Source organism: Hypanus sabinus, chromosome 13, assembly GCF_030144855.1.
Source record: "Hypanus sabinus isolate sHypSab1 chromosome 13, sHypSab1.hap1, whole genome shotgun sequence".
NCBI classification, from domain to species: Eukaryota; Metazoa; Chordata; class Chondrichthyes; order Myliobatiformes; family Dasyatidae; genus Hypanus; species Hypanus sabinus.
In genome coordinates this window covers 22,104,625-22,124,940 of record NC_082718.1, presented here as the reverse complement: position 1 = coordinate 22,124,940, position 20,316 = coordinate 22,104,625, and the positions used below count along the sequence as shown (strand labels likewise).

Sequence of the window (20,316 nt, the reverse complement as noted above, 5' to 3'; positions counted from 1 at the left end):
TGAGTGTACCTTGGTTCATGGTGAGAAGCTACATGATCAGTGACCGGTTTGCTTCTTTCAGCTCTTTGTCAGGGAGCCCGAGAGAAGATTGGGAATAAAGGGGAATATTCGTCAACATTCCTTTTTCCGGGATATTAACTGGCAGGCGCTGGAAAACAGGGAGGTGGAACCGCCATTCAAACCTACTGTGGTAAGTGCAGTCTTCAATTGTGCCTTCCTTTGGTGCATAATTTTATCCCCCTTCCGCAATTATTACTCCCACCCCACATCATGACTTTAAACAGGACATAGAAACTACGGTTTTATATAAGGTTCACAATTATTCCCCAAAACATAAGAAACTCTTTGTTTCTCTAAGCATAGAACCCTACAGCACAGTACAGGCCTTTTGGCCCACAATGTTGTGCCAACATTTTAACCTGCTCTAAGATCAATCTAACCCTCCCCTCCCACCCAGCCCTACAATTTTTCTTCCAGGCATCTAAGAGTCTCTTAAATGTCCCTAATGCAGCTGCCTCTACCACGAAGGCCAATGCACCGTCCAAATTCTTAACTACGCTCTCAGCTTGCACTGCAGCTTTGAGAACGTGCACCCCAAGTTCCTTCTGTTTTAATACACTGTTAAAATTCTTGCCGTTATTCCTGTATCTGCCTTCAGATTCGACTTTCCAAAGTGAATCACTTCACAGTTTTCCAGGTTGAAGTCCATCTGCCATGTCTCAACCCAGCTCTGCATCTTATCATTGTTCCATTGTAACCTATATCCTTCCTATGCTCAATCCTGCTTTCCATAATTCTAGTCCTAACATGTTGTACTACCAGTTATTGCCCTGATTCTGCTGTATTAGTTATTGAAATGAGGATTTTCAGATCTCCATGCTTTCATTGTCCCCTTGACAGAAATCAACAAGTGACTGCAGCAACTTTGACAAGGAATTCTTGAACGAGAAGCCAAGACTGTCGTGTGCAGACAGGACCCTCATCAACAGTATGGATCAAAACATGTTCAACAATTTCTCCTTCACCAACCCCAAGATGGAGAGAATGCTTTGATGAAGATTAAATGATCTCATAGAATATCTTACTTCTGTAACACTGAAGAGTTTGAAGTTCTCTGTTCACACTTGAAGACAGCATGCTCTTGGAATCAGTTGTTGCAAGGTTCTGTGTTGAACATGTGGCATGAATTAGTGGTATCACATTTGTTAAATATACCCAAGTGTACCTGGACACGTGCATTGGAACCCATTTTGTGAGCACATCATCCCTAGTATCCGAGAAGACAAGCTAACTGTTTGTTAGACTAAACCTACAAGATACTTGTATCTAATCATGGTGTCTATAATCTTCAAGCGTAGTTATTGAAGGACTGGGCTATCACTGCATGTAGAAATGTTTGGTTTTTGATTTTGTGTTTAAAAGTATTCATGTGGACACGCTATGAGGCAGGACTGCTGTTTCTGGGAAGGCGTTTCCTCATTTTTGAGCTGTGGGCATGTGGCAATGCTTCCTCCCAAGTGTTATGCTAAACTTATGCCAAAGTCATCAACATAGTTCACAAGGTTGTGTCTGAGCTGGCAGACCAACAATACAAACTGTGCACAGGTCTCTATGAACTGGAGCGGGAGTTTCTAATTGGTGTGGGTGGACCCACTACATGTCACAGTGATTGTCCTTGCTGAGTCAGCAAAATGAAAAGCTTGGCAGCATTTACCACCCTGACCTCAACACACCAGATCTGTTTCCAGTAACTCAACCTCCATCCCCACTGGTATCCTGTTCAACCAAATGTTTGTGTCAGGATCTCTCCTTCAGCTGGCTTTGTTTGTGCGTGTGTATGAGATGCAGAGGTACAGAATGTGTTTACGTGGTTTGGAGATCTACGTGTGCGTGTGTGTGTTACATGCATGTGGGATTTCATGCATGTATGTGTGCATGATGTGTGCTTGTTTGTGATGCAGATGTATGTGTTTATGTGGTGTAGAAGTGTGTGTGTGTGTATGTGACTGTGAGGGAGAGTGTGTTGTGTGAGGTGTGTGTGCGTGATTGTATGTCTGTGTGGTGGGTTGTGCTGGTATTTCCACATGTGTATGGTGTAGTGAGGGGGGACAATTGGATTTGTGTGTGTTTGTGTAGAGTGTGTTGCTCTGTGTGATATGGTGTAAGAGATGTGTGTGTCTAGTATAGAAGTAACTGCGGGTATCTATAAGTCTGTGTTATAGAAACTCATGGGGGGTGTTTGTGTAGTATAGAAGTGCATGTTGTTGAAGTGTTTGGGGTATTATTTGCATGGGTTGTGTTGGTGTGCCCTGTACACGTGAAGTCTCTGTGTTTCATGGGTATTCTACTAGTGGGGTGGATAATCAGTTAGTTATGATGAGCTGTGACTGGCATGGTTCTGTTAACTTCCTTCAACACTGCCCTGTCAATGGCAATAGAACAGGAAAATTCACGGGGGCCATTCTAGCGATCGAGATTGGATGGAGTCCGAAAGTTTGAAAAGAAGTCCAAGCGTGTTGACATTCTGTAGTCGGCTTTTCCAATGAGTCAAGCACTGGAAATATATACGGAGTTAAGTAAAAAGAGAAACGTATGTACTGAGCATTAGCTTGAAAAGGGGGATGTAATTGGGATCATCCTGTGTAGGCGTCTGGCTTTCCATGAACTTGAGTTTCAGGCACGCTATAAAAAAGAGTCATGGACAATAGTTCAATCAAGTTTTCTTACAAACTCAGTCTTACTCTGGTGAGAGTTATTTAGGTCATAACTTCATCATTATACTGCAAATTTTCTTTTATTAGTTTCAATAATTTTTTGCTGAATTGTCCCCCAAACTCCAGGCCCAGACATTCCACCTCACTTGCCACAGTGATGAACTCACCTTCCACACACAGCCCTCTTCTGCCCCACGTCAAATAACCCACTGGCATCACTACCCAGAGTGCCCCAGGAGGACTGTAATCGTAAATTGTCATCAAGCATAAGATCAGGATCCTGGTCGAGACACGTGATTATAGCAGAGAGGTGGAGGGAGGTAACTCCAGATCTTGGGGCGGATGGCTAAAGGCATGGCCGGTTGTTGTGGAGCAAGCGAAATCAAGGATGATCTAGAGGACAGAATTTACAGGGTGCAGAGATCTTGGAGCATGACAGGACTCAGGGCATTCCGGAGTTCAGAGTTCAATTCCAGCGCTGTCTGTAAGAAGTTTGTACGTTCTCTCCGTGAACCATGTTGGCTTCCTCCGGGTGCTCCAGTATCCTCCCGGAGCTGAAAGACATGCTGGTTAGTAGGTTGATTGGCCATTGTAAATTGTCCTGCAGTTAGACTAGGGTTAAATAAGTGGGTTGTTGGGCGGTGAGGCTCGATGGGCTGGAAGGTGCTGTTCTGCACTGTATCTCTAAATAATAACAACTGGGCGAGATTGCAGAGATTGAGGTGGTGAGATCAGATCAACTAACTTTGTAGAGGGATTTGAAAGCAAGGCTGAGAATTTTACAATCAAAGTCGAGCTTAATTCAGTGCCAGCAGAGATTAATACAAATCCTTATTAATGTTTTTTTTCCTTTTTCCGATCTATGGGTATTCAGAAGACAAACAAACTGCTTGGTTTTTCTCAATTCTCCTCCTCCCCTTCTTTCCACCCTTATTACAGATCTCAACTTCAGGATATTCAAGAAAAGTAAAGGCTCTTTTCTAGGAGGCATTGCTTAATAAGACCATGAGATATAGGAGCAGAATTGGGCCATTTGGCCCATCAAGTCTATGTCATTCTATCATAGCTGATTTAGTATCCTCTCAACTCCATTCCCCTGCCTTCTTCTGTAACCTTTGAAACCCTAACTAATCAAGAACCTATCAACCATCGACTCATCTTCCACAGCCATCCTTGGCCATGAATTTCAGTGATCCACCATCCTCTGGCTAAAGGGTCTACACCACCAGATCTGCATTCGTTTAAAGGAATACCCTCAGCTTAGTACAAAGAAATGACAGCACAGTGCAGGCCCTTCGCTTCACGATGTTGAGTTGACCCTACTCTAAGATAAATCTAAGCTTTCCTTTCCATATAGCCCTCCATTGTTCTTTCATCCATGTCACTTAAATGTCTGGCATGTATCTGCCTTTGCCCCCACCCCTTGCAGCATGTTCCATTCGCCCACCACTCTCTGTGTAAAAACAAACTACCTCTGACATCCAGCTTTCCTCTAATGACAAAATTATGCCCTCTTGTATCGGGCATCTCTGCCCTGGGAAAAAGGCACTGGCTGTCCACTCTCTGCCTCTGTCAAGTCACCACCTCCTTCTCTCCAAAGAGAAAAGTTCCAGCTTATTAAGATTGTCCTTATAAGGCATACTCTCTAAATCAGGCAGCATCCTGGAAAATCTCCTCTGCACCCTGCTTAAAGCTTTCACATCCTTCCTCTAGTGAGTCAACCAGAACTGAACTTGGGCAGGCTAAGTCAGGAAAGACTGCTATTGTTAGTACGTTTCATTCTTGGATCACTGTTGACTGAGCCTTCTGTAGACAGAATGAATTTGCAAGGAGTCTGGTTTATCTTCAGAGCAACCTTCATCTTTATGACAAGCTGATGCTGACAGTAAGAAATGGTATTACATTAATGAAAGCTTTGGCTTGTGGGAGCATTCGTACCAGGACAAGTGACTACCCTGTCAACGTCAACTTGTAATAAAGAAAAAGGTTCACTTCCAGCAACTGAGATGTGTTATCTTGTTCTGGAATTAGAATTCCAATGTGCAAAGCAAGGTAATGTAATGGGAAAACTTACAGAAGCATGAGGGTGAATCGGATGGAATAGGGCTAATTGGAGATCTTTGTCAAAGAGGGAAGATGCAATGTTCTGTGTACTGCGATACCAAGAGGTCTCCAAGCGATGCACCAATGTTGGAAGCTTTCAGTGGTCTGATTGTATTAACCTGGAGAGAGTAAAAAAGATTCAGATACCTTAATGAGCAAACTGTGCAAAGTAATTATTGTTTGTGTCACTAAATCTGCAAAAAGTTGCAGAAAAGGAATTTCCTCTGTTAATGTTTTTTTTGGACATTTGACACTTTTGAAATACTAATATACTTGATTTCTATTAACACAAAATTTCAACACGGGTGCAAGTCATAACTTTTTCCGAGACCATCTGTTTTGAATCCATTTGGATTTGATTAGAATGGAAATGCAGCAAGTTATGAGACATTATGTGATTTTGGAGGTTATCTCTGTAGTTCCATTAGGGCAACAAAAGGAATATTAAAGGACTTTATTGAGTCATATATTCTACTTGTGGATTCAAAAGCTATCTTTTTAAATATATTGGTTAGATATTAACGTCCCTGGCATTATATTGCCTTGGTCAAAGACCACAAGAGGTGCACCATGGGATTGAATAGGTCTGAGGTATTAAATGAAGGTATTATAATGTGCCACAATTCAGTTTGTTCTGAAACAAAGTAGAAATTTTTAGATGGGTTATGAGATGTTAAAATGCCGTGCTGAAGGCATTACACACCAAGGTTGAAGTCACACTTCAAAATACAGTACAGCAGAATCTAGTTAGACTGTGAATTGTAACTGTTCCCGTGCTCTCTGGAGGGGAAAAGCAAAGGTCAGGGGTTTCAATAAAATCATGAGCCACCGCTGACTGCTCACTCTAATAACCTAAGAAATAACATTTTGGAAATCTCAATTAAATTTATAACTTAAAAAAAAATCTCATAACACAAAGCTGCATATATTTTTGTGTAAATATATCTGCAGTTAAATTCTCCATCTGAAACTCTTTTCTTCTTTGTCTAGGGTTATTTGTTACAGACACTTGGTCTTTAATATATAAAAGGGCATTCCAGCCTCCATCACTGGCATTCTGCATGCTCATATCTTGCACTTGCATTCACCCCTAACAGTGAAGTGTCGATGTTGTATGATATAATTACATCAGGTGTATAATTACCTCAATAGACTTGTACAAACTAAAATTGTGTTGGAAAATGATAATAACGCCTACCTGTGTTTCTTGATTTGTATATTTGTCCTGGTTTTGAATTGATTTGACTTTATTTCTTACATCCTTCACATACATGAGGAGTAAAAATCTTTACGTTACGTCTCTGTCTAAATGTGCAATCTTAGTAATTTATAATAAACAGAACAGTCAATGTAATATAGAGTACAGTCAGGTCAGCATGAGTTCATCAGTCTGACGGCCTGGTGGAAGAAGCTGTCCCGGAGCCTGTTGGTCCTGGCTTTTATGCTGCAGTACCGCTTCCCGGATGGTAGCAGCTGGAATAGATTGTGGTTGGGGTGACTTGGGTCCCCAGTGATCCTACGGGCCCTTTTTAGATACCTGTCCTTGTAAATGTCCTGAATTGGGCTGTCCACACCAATCTCTGCAGAGTCCTGCAATTAAGGGAGGTGCAGCCAGTCAGGATGCTCTCAATTGTGCCCCTGTAGGAAGTTGTTAGGATTTTGCAGCCCATACCAAGCTTCCTCAGCTGTCTGAGGTGAAGGGCGTGCTATTGTGCCTTTTTCACCACACAGCTGGTGTGTACAGACCACGTGAGGTCCTCGGTGATGAGGATGCCAAGGAACTTGAAGCTGTTTACCCTCTCAACCCCAGATCCATTGATGTCAATAGGGGCCTGCCGTCTCCATTCCTCCTGTAATCCACAACCAGCTCCTTTGTTTTTGTGACATTGAGGGAGAGGTTGTTTTCTTGACACCACTGTGTCAGGGTGATGACTTCTTCTCTGTAGGCCACCTCGTTATTGTTTGAGATAGCATTCATTTTGAGAACTAGAATATAAAAATAAGGACGTACAGCTGAGGCTTTATATGATGTTGGTCAGACCACATTCGGAATATTGTGAGCAATTCTGGCCCCGATACGTCAGAAAGTTTAAGCTGGCCCTGGAGAGGGTCCAGAGGAGATTGGCAAGAATGTTACCAGAATGGAAGGTTTGATGTGTGAGGATTCTTCCAACTGAGTTGGACTTGGCTCTGTGGGACTGGATGGGCCCAGACCTCTTGGAAGTGTACAATGCTAATCTTTGAACAGGCAGCATGTCAGACTCCATGGGGAAGCACATCATTACCCTCATCTACAAGCAGAAGGGGGAAAGGGATGAGATCAGGAATTGGAGACCCATTTTACTCTGGAACGTGGACTACAAGATCCCGTCCAAGGTCAAGTCTGTTCTGTTATGAGGTGACCCACCTGGACCTGGCGGGAAGACCTTTGACAGCCTCGTGTTGCTAGGGAACACCATTTCCTATGTACAGAGGGGTGGGGTGGGTGCCTGTCTGGGTCAGCTTGAACCAGGAGGAAGCCTTTGACAGGATATCACACATTGACATGATGGGCACACTCTCCAAAATAGGCTTTGGGGAGGGAATCAAGAACTGGATCCAGCTGCTCTACACAGACATCCGTAGTGCAGTCCCGTCAAAGGGTGGGAAACAGACAGCTTCCCCGTCAGGTCTGGAGTCGCCCACTCTCCCCCGTCCTGTGCTGTGTAGGATCTTTTGCAAAGCCATCAGGAAGGATGAGAGGTGATACTGCCGGGCCGTGGAGCGACCCAGCTGAAAACCTCCCTGTACGTGGATGAGCAGATCCTTCTGCTTGGATCTGAGGTCAGTTTGCAGACTGATCAGCATCTGTGACCAGTTTGAGTTGGTGTCAGGGGTCAGGGTCAACAGCGCCAAGGGTGCGGACATGCTCTTCGGCAACTGGCCTGACCGGCCCAGTGCCCCCTTGGGCATCGTGCCTGATTACATGCAGGGGCTGAGGCACGCAATAAGAACTGGCTGGAGTGGGCTGGGAAGGTAAGACAGAAATTGGGACTGAGGGGAGAGTGCTCTCATCTGGGAACTGGGAAAATCCTGGTCATCGGGTGTAAGGTGCTTTCAGGCTGAGGCTCAACACCTCCAGCTTGGGAATCCCCCCAACCTGTCTTCAGCTTCATCTGGGGATCCCAGCTGGGACAGGGTTAGATGGGTCACAATGCACAAGTACCTGGACAATGGGGGCAAAAACGTTCCCAATGTTGCCCTCACCCTGATGACCACCTTTGTGTGTGGATTCATCGGGCTGTGTGTAGAACGTAAGTGCGTGGGCACCAAGTACCACTACTTGCAGTCCCCAGTGTTTGCAAAAGATGGGTGTGACCCCATTGCCACACAACTTTCCAGACAGCTGGATGGCACCACACTACCTGTCCTTCATTGAAAAGTTCTTCCGGACCGACACAGTTGGCCACAAGGCCATCAGCATGGAATGTCCTGCAGACACGGTAGGGTGGTTTCCCGAGCAGGCTGTCCAGACCATCCGGCAGATTACCTCAAGGCTAGGCCTCACCCGGCTGGCAGTGAGAGGGGCCCTCCCAGTCAAATCCTTCCTGCATGCCCGGAGCATCGTCCCCACAGTCGGCTGCCCGCTGGATGACTGTCACCTCTTTGCAGACTGCGAGTTTATGAAGAGGGTGTGGGGGAAGATAAGAGGGCCTGTGTCACGTTTCCTTGCTGCAGGAGTACGTGCTGAGGGATGATCTGAAGCTTGGTGCAGCCACCACAAGGGCTCAGTGGGGAAAGACCCTGGCATAAGGTTCTTCTCCTCTGGAGAGGAAGAGGACGGGTGGGGGAGGAAGCCCCTCCATTATTGTAGTTTTTAATATAAAACCCCAGAGTGGCAGGAGTGCCAGAACAGTGCGGGAAGGCTGAGTGGGTCGAGCATCGAGAAAGGAACTGTCGACGTTTTGGCCTAAAACCCTGCATCGGGGCTGAGAGTGAAGTGGGGCAATGGCCAGGAAAAGAAGGGGATGGGGTGAGACAGGATCCTGAGGTGATTGGTGGATCGAGGAGGGGTGTGAGGTCAGGGAGAGGAGCGGGGTGAAGTTGAGAGACAGTGCAGGAGAGCGAGGGGGGGAAAGAGGAAAATAAACAGAAACAGACTGGTGAAGAGGAGTGTGAGGGTGGAGGCAGCTGCTGGAGAAAGAGGGACAGGAGTACCAGGGCAGGATACAGGAGAGTAAAGGAGGTGAGACTGGGAACCATTAGAGGGGAAAGGAGAGGTGAATGACATTTCAAACCAGAAAGGAGATGGGTGGGGAGGTAGTGGGAGTGCAAGCTGAGTATGAAGCTGGATGGGGGGGGGTGGTTTGTGAGGAACAAAAAGGGGTGAACGGGGTGGGCTGCAGATGGGTGGGAAGGGGAACACACACACACACACACACCTACCTTTCAACCTTTCATCTCTGATCCTCTGCTCCTCACTATCTCTTTCCAAGCCCGGGTTCCTAACTAAAGTGTCGGTCAGCGGTGTGAACCACAGTGAAGAACCACCGACTGTTTGAACACGAGATTCTGCCGACACTGGAAATCTTGAGCAGCACACACAAAGTGCTGGCTGAGCTCAGCAGGTCAGCCAGATTCTATACAGCTGAGTGACGAAGGGTCTTAGCCCGAAAAATTGACTGTCCAGCCCGCTCTGTTGAACGCTGCACCGCTTGATGAGTTCCTCCAGAATTTTGTGCATGTTGGCCAATAGTTTGAGCTGTCAATGTTGTTTTATAGAACTATAGACAATCCACAACACTGTAGGGAGACTTCAGTCCTTCGTGCCGGTGCCAGTTGACAAAGGCTCCCACAGCCTAATCCCTGTTACCACACTGGACCAGAGCTCCTACAGATCACAGCTCTCCAACTACATACAATGTACTGATCAGAGGGTGATTTCTGCCTCTGTCGCACTTTCAGATAACGAGTTGTGGGCTCAACCACCCTCTGAGGGGAAAAGGAACCCTCTCCTCCTTTCCACCCTACCTTTATATTTTTAATCCTATCACCCTGGTGACCCCTCTGCTTTTGACTGCTCTTTCATCCAGGCTTCGTGCATCATTATAAAAAGAGTTTACATTACACTAAGCAGCAGGACTTGCCGATCGACGGGACTCTGAAGTCCAAGCCTCTGCAGAGATGGGGAGACCTTTGGCACGTTCCACCACACTCAGTTTGGACACATGCGTGATTCTTTGGAGCAAAGGAGGATGAGAGGTGACTTGATAGAGGTGTACAAGGTGATAAGAGGTCTGTGCAGTGAGGACAGCCACCACCATTTTCCCAGGCTGGAAATGGCTAATATGATGGGGCACGACTTTTTGAGGTGATTGGAAGAACGTATATGGGTTTGTCGGAGGAAAGTGATTTACGGAGAGAGTGGTGGGTGTATAGAACGCAATGCCAGGAGCAGTGGTAGAGGCAGATACATTAGGGGGATTTCAGAGAGGCTTTCAAGATTATTTAACATCATTTCCAGTTCACAAGTATAAAAGAGAACAAGATCATTGTTCCTCTGGCACTGATGATGCACAAAAAAACCATTAAGATAAAGAACACAATAATTTAAAAAACAATAAATACACGTAAATACACAAGATAGGTTATATACATAGATTGATTCGATGACTAACAGGAAAGTTTAAGTAGTGGTGGGGTGGGTTAGCGGCTGGAGGGGTTGATGCTTAGAGGAAGTAAATGTGTTTGAGTCTGGTGGTCCAGGGTGTGGATGCTTTGTAACCTCCTCCCTGATGGGAATGGGACAGACAGTCCATGAGCAGATCCTTCATGATGTTACTGTCGCTTTCCTAACGCATTTCTCTATATTTGCCATCTCCAGGCAGTATCCCGGTAAATTTCCACTGCATACTCTCTGAAGCTTCTAGATCCATCCAAAAGGTTCAAAGCAAATTTATTATCAAAGAATGTATCAATTACACACCTTGAGATTTGTCACAGGCAGCCACAAAGCAAGAAACTCAAATAAAAAAAATCTAAAAGCCTCTGTAAAGAGAAAGAGGGGGGAAAAACACAAATCATGCAGACAATAAAAAGCAAGCCAACAGTATTCGAACCAGAGTGAGGCCCAGATCCACTCCCAAAGCAGCCAGAGTAGGCCCAGGCCTTGGCCCTAGGTTTGATGATGAGCGATCAGTATGATCAGTATGGCTTTATGACTTTGTGAGGGTGCTTCAGAGGAAATGATGAAACAAATTAATGAATGCTTGTGGTGGATGTGATGTATATAGATTTTAGTAAGGCATTTGACAAAGTACGTCCACAGAAGGCAGAGGGTGGTAGTTATTGTTGATCCTTTCCACCCCTTGTGGTGCCTCGGGCGGCAACTTTGTTGTTTCTTCAGCTTTTGTCTGTTTTTCATGAGGCCGAGTTGCCAGCTCAACGCTCAACCCAGCACGGAAGGTAAGTCTGCAAGGAGCCGGCCGGATTCGAACCCAGGACCTTACACCTCAAAGTCCGGTGTGGATGTCACTACGCCACTGGCCAGCTAGGGAGGTAGTAGGTGGAGAGTATTCCACATGGAGATCAGTGGTCAGTATTGCGTTCTTGTGCAAACTAGGCTAGATTTATTTTCCCTGAAACACAAGATATAAGATCAGAATTAGACTATTTGGCCCATTGAGTCCACTATTTCACCATGGCTGATTTATTTTCCTTCTACCCCATTCTCCTGTCTTCTCCCATAACCTTTGGTGCCCTTACTAATGAAGAACCTTTCACCCTCCCCTTCAAATGTACTGAATGATTTGGCCTTCACAGCCACCTGAAGCAATGAGTTCCACAGATCACCACCCCCCCCCCCACCCCCGGCTAAAGAAGTTACTCCTCATCTTTCTGAAGGGGCATCCTTGCATTCTGAAGCTATGCTCTCTGGTCCAAGACTATTTCACTATTGGAAATATCTTCTCCATGTCCACTCTATCTAAACCTTTCAATATTTGGAAGGTTTCAATAAGATCCCCCCCCCCCACCCCCAGGGGACTGAGGGGTGAACTGACAGATGTACAGTATGTAAGATGGGTGCATAGTGTAAGAATGGGATTAGGCTAGGGTGCTAGTACAGATATAATGGGCAGAATAGCTTTATTCACATTTTGAGTTTGACGCTACTGCTCCTGGCAGAGCAGGGAGAGGAATAGACAATAGGTGCAGAAGTAGACATTCGGCCCTTCGAGCCTGCACCGCCATTTTGAGATCATGGCTGATCATCTACTATCAATACCCGGTTCTTACCTTGTCCCCATATCCCTTGATTCCCCTGTCCATAAGATACCTATCTAGCTCCTTCTTGAAAGCATCCAGAGAATTGTCCTCCACTACCTTCCAAGGCAGTGCATTCCAGACCCCCACAACTCTCTGGGAGAAGAAGTTTTTCCTTAAATCTGTCCTAAATGACCTACCCCTTATTCTCAAACCATGCCCTCTGGTACTGGACTCTCCCAGCATCTGGAACATATTTCCTGCCTCTATCTTGTCCAATCCCTTAATAATCTTATATGTTTTGATCAGATCCCTTCTCAATCTCCTTAATTCCAGCGTGTACAAGCCCAGTCTCTCTAACCTCTCTGCGTAAGACAGTCCAGACATCCCAGAAATTAACCTCGTGAATCTACGCTGCACTTCCTCTACAGCCAGGATGTCCTTCCTTAACCCTGGAGACCAAAACTGTACACAATACTCCAGGTGTGGTCTCACCAGGGCTCTGTACAAATGCAAGAGGATTTCCTTGCTCTTGTACTCAATTCCCTTTGTAATAAAGGCCAACATTCCATTAGCCTTCTTCACTGCCTGCTGCACTTGCTCATTCACCTTTAGTGACTGATGAACAAAGACTCCTAGATCTCTTTGTATTTCTCCCTTACCTAACTCTACACCGTTCGGATAATAATCTGCCTTCCTGTTCTTACTCCCAAAGTGGATAACCTCACACTTATTCACATTAAACGCCATCTGCCAAGTACCTGCCCACTCACCCAGCCTATCCAAGTCACCCTGAATTCACCCTGAATCCTCATCACATGTCACCCTGCCACCCAGCTCAGTATCATCAGCAAATTTGCTGATGTTATTTTCAATGCCTTTATCCAAATCATTGACGTAAATTATAAACAGCTGTGGTCTCAATACCGAGCCCTGTGGCACCCCACTAGTCACCACCTGCCATTCTGAGAAACACCCATTCACTGCTATCCTTTGCTTTCTATCTGCCAACCATCCATGTCAATGTCAATGTCAATGTCTATCCATGTCAATGTCTTCCCCCCGATGCCCTGAGCTTTGATTTTACCCACCAATCTCCTATGTGGGACCTTATCAAATGCCTTCTGAAAATCGAGGTACACTACATCCACTGGATCTCCCCCGTCTAACTTCCTGGTTACATCCTCGAAAAACTCCAACAGATTAGTCAAGCATGATTTACCCTTGGTAAATCCATGCTGGCTTGGCCCAATCCTTTCACTGCTATCCAGATATGCCACTATCTCATCCTTAATAATGGACTCTAGCATCTTCCCCACCACCGATGTTAGGCTGACAGGACGATAGTTCTCTGTTTTCTCCCTCACTCCTTTCTTAAAAAGTGGGATAACATTAGCCATTCTCCAATCCTCAGTAACTGATCCTGAATCTGAGGAACATTGGAAAATGATTACCAATGCATCCGCAATTTCCAGAGCCACCTCCTTTAGTACCCTAGGATGCAGACCATCTGGACCTGGGGATTTGTCAGCCTTCAGTCCCATCAGTCTTCTCATCACCATTTCCTTCCTAATGTCAATCTGTTTCATTTCCTCTGTTACCCTATGTCCTTGGCCCATCCATACATCTGGGAGATTGCTTGTGTCTTCCTTAGTGAAAACAGATCTAAAGTACTCATTAAATTCTTCTGCCATTTCTCTGTTTCCCATAACAATTTCACCCAATTCATTCTTCAAGGGCCCAACATTGTTCCTAACTATCTTCTTTCTCTTCACATACCTAAAAAAGCTTTTGCTATCTTCCTTTATATTCCTGGCTAGCTTGCGTTCGTACCTCATTTTTTCTCCCCGTATTGTCTTTTTAGTTAAGTTCTGTTGTTCCTTAAAAACTTCCCAATCATCCATCCTCCCACTCACCTTAGCTCTGTCATACTTCCTTTTTTTTAATGCTATGCAATCTCTGACTTCCTTTGTCAACCACTGTGGCCCCTTTCCCCCCTTTGAATCCTTCCTTCTCTGGGGATGAACTGATTTTGCACCTTGTGCATTATTCCCAAGAATACCTGCCATTGCTGTTCCACTGTCTTTTCTGCTAGGATATCCGTCCAGTCAACTTTGACCAGCTCCTCCCTCGTGGCTCCATAGTTTCCCCTGTTCAACTGCAACACTGACACCTCCGAGCTGCCCTTATCCTTCTCAAATTGCAGATAAAAACTTATCATATTATGATCACTACCTCCTAATGGCTCCTTTACTGCAAGATCGCTTATCAAATCCTGTTCATTACATAACACTAAATCCAGAATAATCTTGTCCCTGGTCAGCTCTCGTACAAGCTGTTCCAAAAATGCATCCCGTAGGCACTCTACAAACTCCCTATCCTGGGGTCCAGCACCAACCTGATTCTCCCAGTTCACCTGCATGTTGAAATCCCCCATAACTACTGCGACATTACCTTTGCCACATGCCAATGTTAACTCCCTATTCAACTTGCACCCAATATCCATGCTACTGTTTGGTGGCCTGTAGACAACACCCATTTGGGTCCTTTTGCCCTTACTGTTCCTCAGTTCTATCCACACAGACTCTACTTCTCCTGACCCTATGTCCCCCCTTGCAAAGGACTGAATCTCATTCCTCACCAACAGGGCCACCCCACCCCCTCTGCCCACATTTCTGTCCCTACGATAGCACGTATACCCTTGTACATTCATTTCCCAGGTCTGATCTCCCTGCAGCCATGTCTCCGTTATCCCAACAACATCATAGTTACCCATTCGCACCTGGGCTTCAAGCTTATCTGCCTTATTTCCGACACTTCGTGCATTCAGATATAGAATTTTTAGCCCATTTCTCCTCTCTCTGTTTGAATCCTCGCTCACATTCTGGACCCCCGCCCCCTGCAAATTTAGTTTAAACCCCCCCCCCAAGAAGCACTAGCAAACTTCCCTGCAAGAATGTTAGTACTGCTCCAGTTCAGGTGTAAACCATCCCTTCGAAACAGATCCCACCTTCCCTGGAACAAAGCGCAATTATCTACAAACCTGAAGCCCTCCCTTCTGCACCATCCTCTCAGCCACGTATTAATCTGTATAATCCTTCTGTTCCTTGCATCACTCGCACGTGGCACAGGTAGCAATCCTGAGATTGTTACCCTGGAGGTCCTGCTCTTCAGCTTCACACCTAACTCCCTGAACTCCCTACGCAGGACCCCCTCACTCATCCTACCCACGTCATTGGTCCCTACATGGACCACAACATCTGAATTCTTGCCCTCCCTCTCGAGAATAACCTGCACCCGATCTGAGATGTCTCGGACCCCGGCACAAGGGAAGCAACGTACCATCTGAGACTCCCGATCTTCCCCACAAAATCTCCTATCCGCCCCCCTGACTATAGAATCCCCTATCAATTGTTGATGGGAACGGCCACAGGGGTGCTCTGCTCTCTCTCTCTCTGCTCCCCCTGCCTCTCTTGACTCACCCATTTGCCTACCTCCTGTCTTTTCGGTGTGACTACCTCCCGATAACTCTTATCTATCTCTGCCTCTGCCTCCCGAATGATCTGTAGTTCATCCAGCTCCTGCTCCAATTCCCTAACTCGGTCTGATAGGAGCTGCAGCTGGATGCACCTTTTGCAGGTGTGGTCATCAGGGACAACTGTGTTGACCCTGACCTCCCACATACTGCATACGGAGCACACCACTGCTCTGTCTCCCCCATTACCTGATCCCAGATTGGTCAGAATAAATGAAAAGCGCGTACTCAGGCTCACTGATTTCTTCTTGCCGAAGCCCGCTGAGCCAAAGCCCAGCACTCTGCTCCTGCGCACTCCGCTGCCCGCACTGACGCTGCCTGCTCCCGAAAGTGGGCCGCTTTTTAAAGCCCGCGCTCGCCGCTGATGTCACCTGTGCCTGCGCAGCTTCACCTTCCTCCTCAGGTACTCTCCAGGTAGGTCCGAGGGTCTCGGCCTACCTACAACGGCTGATCCTCCGATCTCCAGTCGTCTGTCGATCACGAGCACTCCTTACTCCCGCTCCAAGGCAAGGCAAAATTCAGCAGTACAGGGAAGGTCAGGGAAACAATGCGCCATGTGCCGGAACCCCACTGATTCAGCACTTTAGAGCTTGTGTAACAGGCGACTCAGCGGAATCCCAGCCCCAGGATGTGGCTCGCTCTCAACAAAGAGGATCACAGAAATGATCCTCAAGAACCTTGCTGCTTGTGGCTGCCTCATTCAATAATATTTTTCTGGCCGTGCTGTGGGCCCTGCAATAAAACAGACACTAGTGGACCAACAACGCACACCAGAGGCTCCTTCCGAATCATGAGTACTGTTACCGACTTATGGAATGAAATTTGTTGATTTATGGCAGTGCAGTACGTAAAAAAATACTATTAGTTAAATTAAAATTAATAATACAATAGAGGGATTTTAATCAGTAGAGATGGTAAAGCTATCAAAATAACCACACCGAAGTTCGAAGATCAAAGCAAATTTATGATCAAACTACATACATGTCACCATATGCTACCCTGAGATTCATTTTCTTGCGGGCATTCACAGTAAACACAAAGAAACACGGTAGAATCAATGAGTAACCGCACACAAGACAGATGTGGAACAGACAACGAGCTGTGCAATAGCAAAAAGAAAATCAAACAAACAAAATTAATAAATAAAGCAACAATAAATATCGAGAATACAAGATGAGGAGTCCTCGAGAGTGAGCTTGCAATCAGACAGACTTTGCCAAGCTCAGTGTTTTGTGAACTCCAAACTAGGCCACATGGTTCAGCCCCTTGGAGTTACCCAGCATGGAGGTCAAAGGTTCATCTTATCATAATGGGGAGCCATTTAAGAATTTTATAACAACAGGGTAGAAGCAGTTCTTGAGCTCGGTGGTACCTGCCTTCAGGCTTTTTTATCTCCTCCCTGATTGAGGGTATTGGCATTATTGTCACATGTACTGAGATACAGTGAAAAACTTCTCTTGCATATTTTTATACAGATCAAATCATTACACGGTGCATTGAGCTAGAGTAAGTTAACACAATAACAATGCAGAAAAAAGTGTAGAAGTTTTTGAAAAAGTGCAATACAGGCAAATGATAAAGTGCAAGATCATATCAAGGTTGATTGTGAGGCTCTTTGGCCCATCTGGTCAATGCTAACCACGATTCCCATTTCTCCTAGTCCCATTTGTCCATGTTTGGTCCATAACCTTCAAAACTTTTCCTACCCACATACTGTACCTGTCCAGATGTGTTTTTTTTTAAATGTTGTTAATGTACCTACCACTTTCTGCAGCAGCTTGCTCTGACTGCCCAGTCCATGAAGTTGCCATTCAGGCCCCATCTATGTGGCCTGTTAAAAGATACAAGCACCTTTACTTCCTGGTTCAGCTTGTCACCAAACACTGGTGAAAGTATCCTGGCTGGTTGCATGGCGGTCCAGTCCGGCAACTTCGACGCAAGCTGCAGAGAGTGGTTCATCATGGGCACATCCCTCCTCACCGTCGGCTGTACCTGCAGCAGGCTCTGCCTCAGGAAGCCATCTGTCTGATCAACTGGTTCCCAATCAATTTCCTGCGCAGCATACAGCATGGTACAAAAGATCAAACCAGTACCTTGACCAAACAGAGAAGCACCTGCAGCAGGTATACCTTCACCGGGAATAGCTGCAGCTGACTGCCTAAACTTCTCGTTGCCTCAGTAAAGCAGCCAAACTTCATCAAAGACCCCACCCATCAGGCAGAAGATGCAAAAGCATGTAACACCCGGCTTAAGGGCAGCGCCATTACAAGACTACTGAACGGATCCCAAGTGTGATAAAATGGAGTCCTGACCTCACAACCTAACTCTTTACAGACCAGCAGCTTAGCTTCTATCTATGTAGTTTCTATCTGTACATTCTCTCTAGCTGTGGCCCTTGCACTGATGGGATGAAATGATCTGCACAGACAGCATGCTAAAGTTTTACACTGTATTTTAATACACATGACTATAATAAACCATCTTAAATTTAATTTAATTATTACTGTACTTTGAACACCTCTCTTCCTACAAGATACAGGCTCTAGACTAAGTTTAGGTTCCAAGTGAGGCTTAGGATTGAAGGAGTTTCCATCGTCAAGTGACACAGTGAGGAAAAGGGCCCTTCGGCCCATTCAGAGCTTGCCAGTTTACATTAATACTATACTAATCTTACTTTAATCTCCCCACATCCTTATCAAAACCCTGCCATGCACCCCCCCCCCCTGGATTCTACACAATAGGGGCAATAGTACAGTGGCCTACTGCACATCTTTAGGACGGGTGCCACACATCATCTTTGGGACACGTGGGGAGACCCACACATTCACAAGAAGAACATGCAAGCCCCACACAGACAGCACCGGAGGTCAGAATCAAACGCAGATCTCTGGAGATGTGAGGCATTGGCTCTACCACTGTGCACTTCTAACAGCAGGGCCAAATTGGATTCTGCCAGCATACTCCTGCGACAAAGGGTGACAGAGCTCTTTTGAAGTGGCATTCTATTACAATAATTAAATACTCCAGATTTAAAATGTCACCAATTCTCGTAATTGGATAATAAGCTCTTCATTTATTTTTAGACCTCATGGCCCAATAGAATTATATCTCATTAAATTACATATTTAAACTTTCTTTCTGCCTTATCATGATCTGTGAACACGTCTACAGTATGTCAAATCATAGAGCAAAGATATTACTTGATCGCCATACTGTGGCAGTTCTGGGTACTACAAGCAGCGTTTCTTAAAGGACCCGCGTCTGGGGTGGCGAATCTGTGGCACACGTGCCCAAGGGGGTGTGCAAATCTTCTGTCGACGTGAGCAGACAGTGCTGCCCCTGGATTTTTTAATAAAAAGATAAATAATGATTATCTTTTCCTGTAAATGTAGCGGTGAATGATTTTTACAACCTGAGAGCAGTAAGATATTTTCAGAGGGGACATCCCACGCCAGCTGGACGATTATGAGAACACGTGACATAGGACGGTGCGTTTTGAAATCCTCACGTACCTAGTGTGCACATCAGGATTTGGATGGTAAAATGGTCGGGCCAGTTAACATTGCCTTTGTTCTGCTATATTTTTTTTCTTCTAGCATTTATGAGTGAACTCTGGATTTTCAGTGATAACGTCGGTAAATACCGCATATAATTTCTGCCATAACTGTCATAAAAATCTTGGATGGCAATATTAACAGTATTTTCCTCAACATGTTCTTGGGCATCATGGGCACCAGTGAAAAACTGGTCAAGTCTAATGATAGGAGCGGACATGGATATAGTATTGAGTTGAGTATAATGTCTCCTGGGAGATTGTCTATTGGTGGGTCTTCAGGAGGTTGTAGGTGGGTCCAGGATCCAGATATTATGGTGCAGTGTGGGCAGGAGTAAGTGGTGGCTGTGGTGAGTGTTTGGGTCTGTTGGTTGTTCGGCCTCTCCTTTCGCAGCTGCCGCTTGTTCACTATGAGACACTATGCGATCTCATGCAGCACAGACTTCCTCCAGGTGTGCCATGTCTTCCCCGTATAGGAGTAGAGTTACTGATGAAACTAGTCCTCAAAACAACCAAATGCAAGCCCCATGTAAAATATTTGTCATCGTTAGTGCAGCAACCAGAGCCTCGCTGAGAGGAAAATGTGTTTATTTTCATTTCCTTGATCTTTTATGAATGCAAATATGAATCTTCATATCAATATGAATATACACCAAAGCCTATGATTTTACCTTCACATTTCTTATGGTTTATATGAGGTACAAATACCAACAATATTTAAGAATAATGTTATTTTTCAAATGTCTTCTTAAATTTTTTAATATTAAAAAAAATTAAAATTGTTAACGTTTCAGAAATGCTTCATTTATTTCAAGCTGTCTTTGTTATTCTTGTATTAATAATAAAACAATGAATACACATAAAAAGGGGAACATACTTATCCTTTTACCTTTAAAAAGTTACTAATTCATTAATCAATGATAATCTCTACTCAAAATTATCGTGGCAAATGAGAGAATTTTTTGTAGAAGGTTATCACCTCAAAAAGTCCTCAAAGTACAAAGTAAATTTATTATCAAAGTGCATATATGTCACCATATACAACCCTGAGATTCAGTTTCTGTTGGGCATTCACAGTAAGTACAAAGAAAGACAATGGAGTCAATGGATAAAACATACAACAAGATAGAAAAACAACCAACATGCAAAAGACAACAAACTGTGCAAAT

At 45.1% G+C, this 20,316-nt stretch overlaps 1 protein-coding gene across 1 annotated transcript in view; it reads left to right on the top strand.

Annotated features, from left to right (window-relative positions):
- The window catches only part of prkcq (protein kinase C, theta), a 122,594-nt gene extending 116,518 nt beyond the window's left edge, over window positions 1-6,076 (top strand). The window contains exons 17-18 of the mRNA XM_059987319.1: window positions 62-190; window positions 901-6,076. Coding sequence (XP_059843302.1) covers window positions 62-190; window positions 901-1,053 — 282 coding nt within the window. The 3' untranslated portion in view covers window positions 1,054-6,076. The remainder of the gene's footprint in view (window positions 1-61; window positions 191-900) is intronic.
- The last annotated feature ends 14,240 nt before the right edge of the window (window positions 6,077-20,316 follow it).